At 45.8% G+C, this 8,772-nt stretch overlaps 1 protein-coding gene across 1 annotated transcript in view; it reads right to left on the bottom strand.

The window, feature by feature from the left end:
* The window catches only part of CC2D2A (coiled-coil and C2 domain containing 2A), an 82,947-nt gene that overhangs the window by 68,383 nt on the left and 5,792 nt on the right, over nt 1–8,772 (bottom strand). Inside the window, exons 2-3 of the mRNA XM_012812874.2 lie at nt 6,790–6,878; nt 6,374–6,475 (exon numbers count right to left, since the gene is read on the bottom strand). Of these exons, the coding sequence (XP_012668328.1) occupies nt 6,374–6,475; nt 6,790–6,878 (191 nt within the window). The remainder of the gene's footprint in view (nt 1–6,373; nt 6,476–6,789; nt 6,879–8,772) is intronic.

The raw sequence follows: 8,772 nt of genomic DNA, 5'->3' as shown, positions 1-8,772 counted from the left end.
ATTCAGTAAACCCTAAACTGAAAAGTGGTATTTCTTCCACTTTTCACTGATCTATATCAGTGATTTTCAACCAGTGTGCTGTGGCCATGTTTAAAGATCATTAACTAAATTATTTTCAAAACAAGTACAAAGCACAGTAAGCATATTCTTTTTTTTTACTCTTTTTTTTGATTAACATAATTTCAGTGTGCCGCGGAAGTTTAACTACAGGTTCGAGTGTCCTGTGAGATGAAAAAGGTTGAAAAACACAGCGATAGATTGATAGGTTATTCAATTCATAGAAGATTATTTTTAGACAGTCTCTAAAGAAAAGCATCTAATGTCTGATTGTAAATAAATCCAACACACACCCCTCAAGTGTGTCATTCTCACTGAGCCTGCAGACTGCTGCCCACATGGGTGAGCTGGGTCTTCTGCCTGTACTTGCTGGGGTAATAATTATCTTATTTCTGCTCTGAGAGCTACTCCACAAGCTGCCGTTCCCACCTTTGAATCCATCTCTCATTCTAATCCACCTGCCCTAGAATCTAGCTGCTCCTATTCACCTACAACGGCCCAAATGCCCTTCCTCCTGGGCAGTTCTAACCCATCCCAGTATGCGTAGACACTCTTGGTGGGAAGGGACACACTTACTCTACCGTGCCAGAAACTTGATCGTTATTATCCACACTGAGCATGGAATAATCTTCTCCCAACAAGGACTACGTCCCCCCTGCTGTCCAAGACCAAGCAAAGCTTCTTCCTGTCTCAGATGACTCTGCCCTAAGCTGAACTCCCCTGTTTTGGGAAGCTTACTGTTTGATTGCTATCAGGCTGTATTCTGTAGAACTTGGTAATTGAAACCATCGGCTCCCCAGTCTGACCTCTTGGCTTGGAATTCCGGCTCTAACACTTATGACTTAGACCTCTTGGTTCGAGCGTCAGTGTACATGAACTAGAACCAGTCAGCCTTGTTAAGAGCAGATATTATTATCACACCATTAGTTTTCTTCTGACACATCCCTCCACTGCATCCCAGCTTGTGTCCTATAATGCGACTATAAAATGCTTTATTGTAGCCTGCCAGGAACCAGAGCCTGAGGCAAAGGTTGTGTGTGTGCTCGTGCGCGCGCACCTGTGGCTGAAGTTTTGAGAAGCCACACCAAAGAAGGGGGGTTAGAGACTGGTGAGAATGGAACAGGATGGAAAGACAATTCAGGAGAACTTTATTGAGCTCACTGTAGCTGTGGGCAAGAGCACTAATCCCACCGGGGTGCTCTGAGGAGCGATGGAGTTTGCGTCTCAGAATTGTATACCTGGGACGTGGAAGAGGAGGATACCATGGCTCTGTCCCCCAGTTGTTGTTGGGGCTCAGAAATTGGAACCCTGAAATATGGGGCTTCACCACGCTGAACTGAACAAGAAGCCTCAACGTCCCTCTGCCCTTTCCCCGAGGGGCTCTCAGTTCTCTGTCTCTCCCAACGCACAGGGGAAGCTGTTCTCTGAAGGTCCCTTACCTGCTTGAAGTCCAGACCCCCAAGGAAGAAAACAATTGGCCCTGCTCCCTCCCTGTGGTTTTATTAACTGAATTCATTTTGCAGGAAGAGACTGAAGTTGGCCAAGATACCTGGACAGCATTTTGTCCCAAACCACCATTTGTTCTGTGGGCTTTGCATATTCTTCAAAGCCATTGAATTCCCCTAGAAATCACTTACTAGCCCCTTAAAATCATCCACACTTCCCCATCTCCTTTTTCCCTAAGAAGTGTATCTAGCCAGCCATGCGTACCCACTGTGTGGTGGGCTAATTCCGCTGTGATTCTCCCCCATGCCCAATTCATAAATTCTTATGCCTCTTTCCTTATTAATCTGCCATTTGGGTAGGAAAGAAAGGTCTGAAAATTGCGAGCAATTTTTTTTTTTACTTTTTCTTTTTAAACTAAATCTAAAATCCTAACCTCAGGTTATTTATATCATAGCAGAATCTTCCAGAGATTGGATAAGTATCATGAAACAAGTAGCTAAGCTCGTGCCACTGTCACACGCAGAAATGTTTTCTGAGCTATAGTTTTGATTTTTTTTCAATACAGTGAGTGAAAATAAGAAAAAAAAATGCTGCCATTTGTCACTTGATTTTTCATGAACCTTCAGAGGCTGAAGGGGAAGTTTTCCGTTGACCCCCACATGGTTGAAGATTGCCCCCCAGGGTGTTAACCCCCTGGACCATCCTGGTTTTGTACATGTTGCCAGAGCTGAGTGGGTGTCCACAGGCCGTCCAGAGAGGCAGGGAATCCCCCAGGATAAGAGCTGGAGATACCTGGCGTAGCTGAGTTGAGGTGCTGTACAATTTCAACCATGTACAGCTAGATGTCTGGCAATGACCAGATAAAAAAAAAAAACCGAAGGTGTCAGGTGGATTTAATCTATCATAAAATCAAGAGAGTACTTGCAATTCCCATTTCTGTAAAATTCTATATCTCTTTTGTTTTCTCATTCCGCAGTGTGAAGAAGATGAGATTGTTATTTGCCAACACCCCTGTACCAAAGTCGAAGCTGAGCTGATGAATGCATTCCACAGCGCAAGGCAAAATAAAGGCGTTATTGTTTGTCTTGGTACACGCTAGAAGTTGAAATGCTGTTTTTGAGGATGAGGCAAGAGGCAGATGACTGTGACATAGTGTGAGGACAAGCAATCCAAAACACTGGAGGAGAATAAGGCTCAGATTCCTGGCTTGGTCAGGAGGGCTTTCGAAAATTCCCCCAAGTTCAGCCACCTCGTAAAACAGGGCTGAGCTGGTCTCACACATTGTTGACCGTGTCATTCTAATCCTATCTGCTCCAGAATCCCCCTGCGTCATCCTCTAGCCTGGGAAAGAGGCTGATATGTGTGAAAACACACAAAACAAACCCAGAGGCCAGGCAGTGGGGAGGAGAGAAGTTGGGCTCTGTACAGTCAGGCCTGAGGGCTTAGAGACCCATGAAGATGATAATAAAACACAAGGCCAGGCAGAAATTCCACATCACTAGGTTAAATTCCATGTGGCAAAATCTGTATAAGGAAATCAGTGTTTTATTTTATTTTTTGTTCTTTCCTACTTGGTTGGTATAGAAGCTAAGTTCAGATAATGTCATCTCATTGATTTATTATACTATTGATAATCTTACTGCAATATTTATAAACTTGATAAAGTATATATCAAGTTCAAAATTGTTATCAAAATCTAAAAAGAAAGCTTAAAAGCAAATTATATCAGTATGTTGAAGACCATTAAATATACTTAAGATAATCGAGTACACTGCATTATATTTTAAAGAACTATTAACTATAATGCATTGGTATAATCTTCAAGTAAGAATTATCATCAGTTTCAATCCAATACTGAGTGCCTATCATCCTATGTGTGTCCATGCATCTAGGAGTTCCTTCTTACCCTTAAATTTATTTCATCTTCCAGAAGGTTCTATACAGGGCCCTCTTCTCACTAGAGCAAGACCATCTCGAGCTCAACACTTTTACTGTAGTGTAGTGGCAAAGTACAAGGACTCTGGCCCTGATCTCTCTTCTAAACCGAAATCAATATTTTCAGTTCCCTAAAAGACACCCTAACCTGGTGGGCTTGCTTGGACCCCTCAAGTTTTTACATTTTCTTAATCCTGGTCCTGATCGTAAACAAGATATATAATTTGCAAATAAATTTCTCCATTCTCTGTGTTATCTTCTTACATTCTTAATAGGTTCTTTTGAATCACAAGTTTTTTAAAATTTTTTTTGGAATTACAGGTTTTTCATTTTGATGGAGTCCAATGTACCTATTTATCCTTTGGTGACAGCATTGACTGTGCTGTCAGTGTCATAGCTAAGAAAAACATTGCCTGACCCCAGATACCTGGGATTTTATGTAACCTGATCCAGGCTGGGGTTAGGCGCCATTTCGGTGGGGTCCTAGTGGCACCTAGCACAGCACCATTCCACCCCATGTATCCTCTGCCTGCTGACTCTCTGCCACCCTCACTGAGCTCAAGGACAGGTTCCACCGTGATCACTGTGTGCTCAGCGCCTGCTGGACACCTGGCAGTGCCCATGGATGCTGTTTGGGTAACAGGTGGACCAGTTCTTAGGTAACGTGGGACGGTGAGTCAGGGCCACATTTGAGAGAAACTGGGTGTAGCTAGCGGAGGCAAACTTCACAAGTGTTCTGTGCTCCCTCCCCTCTGAGCTTCTCTTGTGGATTTGTGTTTGCTCTCTTACTACAAGTCTGCTGAATACACAGTGAAGAGAAATGCAAAAGAGATGACAGGTGGTTTGTGTCGGTAAATTCAGATTACTGACCAAATGTAACTGGCTCCCACTTTTGTCTCTGTACAGCCTCTAACAGTGGCTGATACATAAATAATAGGCCTACTGTGCGCCAGGTATGGTGTAGCTACTGTAACACGTCCTGGCTTATTTAATCCCCCCAAAAGAATCCTAGAATTAGGTTCTGGTATTACCCCTATTTTATAGAGGTGGAAAGTGGGGTCCCGAGAGCAGCTACAGTCCACATCATGACAGGACATGCAATTCCTGTCTATGTAGAATTCTCTCTCTTTGCTGGTTTCCAGCCTTCAGAAAGCGAGGTTTCCAGCATTCAGCCCCTTCATGGACCATCCTCTTTGACTGGCAGGATATAAATGGACCGTTTTTAGATATTCCTTCTGGGTTTGAGGTGTATACATGAAGAATGTGCTCGTGGCTTGTTCTGAGTGTGACATCAGATCTAATGAAACGCAGTGGATGTTTGCCTCAAAGCCGTAGAAGGGTTCCGTGGGGGACATGAGTAGGCCAGGCAGATACGCCAAGGTCCTAGTCACAAGGAGAAATTCACACCCTGTTAGCCAAGGCAGGACACTTTCACTTCTAGAACTTTCTGCTTTATATGAGATATCGTTTTTCATGGCCTGTGGACAGTGTTACACAAATAGTGATATCTATGTTCTGAAATGATTTTGTGACGTGATTACCAATTGGCAAGTATAGATCAAGCCAGGCAGAAGAGGGCAGAGCCTGCCGCAGCCCAGTCAGCTCACCCAGATGCTGGGCCCGTAGACCTATCAAAATAACCAAGTGTCTGGGCCAAGGTGAGAGGATTCCAGATATTTTTTTCTCTATTTTGGGGTCTTTTAAAATTATGGCTTTTATAATAAAGAAGATAAGTTGGAATTAAAGAAAAAGAAATGCCTTTTTGAGCATCTCCTCACAGAAAACAATACAACCGGATCAGACTTGCAAACCCTTCACGAGCCCTGTGCCCTGTTTTTCTTTCCCCTTCTTCTGCCCTCTCAGCGCTTATCTTTCATTCCCGTCTCTGACTGTCTTTCTCTTCCCCACGTCCACTGCTCTTCAAGGGCCTGACCTGGAAGGTTTTCTGGTGGTAACAGGTGTCAGGACCTCCTGTTCAGTCTTCTTTCTCTCCAGTAACAAAGCTACTTGCAAAACTTCAACGCTCACGGCAGTGGGAATACCTTCTATACCTGTTTCCCCAGGTCTGGTTCCTGTCTCCCTATGTAGGGGAACCCACATGGAGATTCCCTACAGACACCTCATATTCAAGCAAAAATCACCCAGTGCATCCAAACCACCTCCCCATCCTGTTGTCAGTAGCTTTCCACGGCTTGTAGAAGACCCCTGAGCCTCCTCAGTGTGCCACTCAAGGCCCCTGCAGCTGACCCTCCCGCACCTGTCTCTCTGCTCCCCAGAAAGATCCCTGGATCCACAGCACTGAGGCAGTGAGACACCCAGGAGTGAGACAGAGCTGGGTCACAGCCTCACCCCACCCCATGCTGTGTGACCTGGAATGGTGCCACAGCCACGCTCTGCACCTCAGTTTCCTCATCTGTCAAATGTGGATGAAGATAACAGTACCCACCTAGGAGGGGTATTGGGATAATGTCACGTGATAACACAGGACTTGGCAAAATGCCTAACACAGGACAGTCCCACGTTAGTGGTAGCTATTGGCCAGGTACAGTGGCTCACGAGTTTGAGACCAACCTGAGTAAAAGAGAGACCCCCGTCTCTAATGAAAATAGGAAAACTAGTTAGAGTTGTGGTAGGCGTCTGTAGTCCTAGCTACTCAGGAGGCTGAGGCAGGAGGATCAGTTAAGCCCAAGAGTTTGAGGTTGCTATGAACTATGACACCATGGCACTCTACCCAGGGTGACACAGTGAGACTCTGTCTCAAAAAAACCCCCAACCCCCCCCCAAACAAAACAATAACAGCAACTAAGGCAGCTATTAATTATCAGTAAGCATTTAACCATTTCTCTGTGCACACATCTGTTCTAGAAACTTCTGCTGGAGAGTATATTCTGCATCACTGTCATTGATCTCAAAGCACAGATGGTGCTTTTCTTACCTCTGTGCCAAATTCAGTCTCCAATTCCTTCACACTGGGACTCCGTAAGCGCCGAGGTCGAGGGGTGGGAATTTCCTGGAGCAACGCACTTTCTGCTTTAGACTGAAAAATCAGACAGAAAATTACTGCTGTGTAACGTCGGGAGTGCTGTGAAAACCTCCATTGCTATCTCAGTAGAGAATAATCAGTAAACATTACACACTACCCCACGTGAAAGGCTAGGAGCAAGGTTTAGAAAAATGACTTTGAATTCTTAAGTATAATTTTCATCTGTGCCTATGCAAAAAACAACACTAACATTTAAAACCTGTGGGCTAAACCGAAGGGGATTTGAATGCACGGAGTTTGGAGCAAGCGAGACACGGCCTGGGAAGCCGCTGTCAGCACCAGACAGAATATGCATGCGATTCTCTCACCCTGGCTGCTTGCAATTTCTCCCTCATACGCTCTCTCATGGAAAATTCTGCAAAGCCGGTTCTGGAAGCTGAAGGAATTGGAGGCAAGCCTAAAAAAATAAAGAGAAATTACTTTAAGACAGTTCTTTCCCCTCCTAGGGAAGATTAAATTTTAGACAATAAGGAGAGAATAATTTTATTTTGCAAATCTGGAACTGTGCATTTGCAAACGTGAGATAATGCCGATAGTCGTCCTTCTGACTTAGGAAATACACGTCTTGGCTTCTCTGAGACCCAGAGTGAAAACCTCAGTCCTGCCAGGGACTGTCACCTTGACTAACGTAAGAATAATATGAATGACATTCGACTGTTCCCAGCATACAGACACCAAGTTCCCTCAGGAAGAGGCTCTCAAATTGGTTGAGTTGGGAAGTAGGGTTGTTTGGTAAATGAATGGCTGATGAGGGCTGAACTTTCAACAGCGCTGATAACTTCCATCAGAGAGATCTTTTCCCGAGGCCCAGGCCTAGCTTTTTACACTTATTATTGAATTTCTACGTGAATATCCTGAACCATCAGGCAGCTACTGTGAGTCAGGCACTGTGATACCTTTGTTGAATAACTTTCTCATAAATTGTCAGGCTTTTCTCCCCCGCAGGAGGCCCTGGGTATGATAGTCACCAAAAATCGTGAAGGCAAAAAGCCCCGAGGCTCTGTGTGACAAGTGGCTGGCTCTTTGTGACTAGTGGCTGGCTCTGTCATCACCCCTTAGGGGTGGAGGGCTGGAGCTCCGCACCCACCTCTATCATCTCCAGTTCTCTAAAGCAGCGATTTTCTACCGGTGTGTAGCAAAGATTTTTAAAGATCATTAATTAAATTATTTTAATTAAAGAAGTTCAAAGCACAGTAAGTACATACTTTTGACATGCTTTTTTGGTTCAACATTATTTAAGCATACTGTGGAAGTTTATAGGTTCGAGTGTGCCGTGGTCAGGAAGGGTTGAATAACACTGTTCTAAACCATTACCGAGGAGGAAGAAATAAAACATAGTCTTTGGGCAAAGAGAACGTTAGCACAGCTGGAACTGAGTGTCTCTACTGGGATGGAGGGGACAGGAGAGTGAAGAAGGACTTGGGGGGCAAGTTACGAGAAGCCTCTGACATCACCCTGGGGAGTCTTAACCGCGGTCCCCAGGATGGATGTCCTGGAAGGTGCAGAGCTGGGAGCGCCAGCAGCATTGTCAGGAGCTGCAAGCGCAGCTGTAGGTCTGGGATGGTTGGGAGGGAGTGTGCGAGGCACCAGGACCCTACTCAGGATGTTTGGGGGTGAGACACGGAAAGGGTCAGTGGGAATCAGCAAGAGGGGGCCCCGGAAAGGAAAATACCATAGGACCTGGAGGCGACGGCCAGGTGTGGGTCAATGGTCATAACCAGCAGCAGCGGCATCTTCCAGGAAGTTTCAGACATACGAATTCTCAGAATCTTGGGGTGCAGCCCTGTGGTCTCGGGTGTTGAAACACACAGTCAAGGTGGAGAACCCTGAGCCAGAAAGAAGCATCTGGGGCTCTGGCTGGAGTGTGCACTTGCGTGTTTAGTGTGGGAGGTCCGAGGAGGAGATAGGATTTGGGGGCTGGTCAGTGTATGGACAGGAGTTAGAGTCTTGGCATGACAACAAGAACGGGTGTTGGTAAAGACCCGGGGGCCCAGCATGGCGGCCGGCGCTCCAGCTCTGAGTGGCCAGGACGTGGGTGGGACCCGGCAGGGAGATAGACCTTCCGTGAGGCCAGAAGGAAAGTGGGAGCTGGGGCTGGGACGCAGAGGTGGAAAGGAGGAGGGAGAGGGGAGTGACACCAGACGCTGCTAAAAGGTGGACAGGACGGGGGACAGGAGCTGACCAGGGGATTTACAAATGCCTTGCCAGGGACGTGCTGGGTGAATGGTGGGAGTTTGAATTGGAGTGGGTCCAAGAAAGGCTTGGAGACAAAAATGGGAAAAGACGGTCTG

Source organism: Otolemur garnettii, unplaced genomic scaffold, assembly GCF_000181295.1.
Source record: "Otolemur garnettii isolate 467f Iridium unplaced genomic scaffold, OtoGar3 scaffold00228, whole genome shotgun sequence".
NCBI classification, from domain to species: Eukaryota; Metazoa; Chordata; class Mammalia; order Primates; family Galagidae; genus Otolemur; species Otolemur garnettii.
Note: the sequence above shows the minus strand (reverse complement) of the source record. Positions and strands in the feature narration are given on the sequence as shown.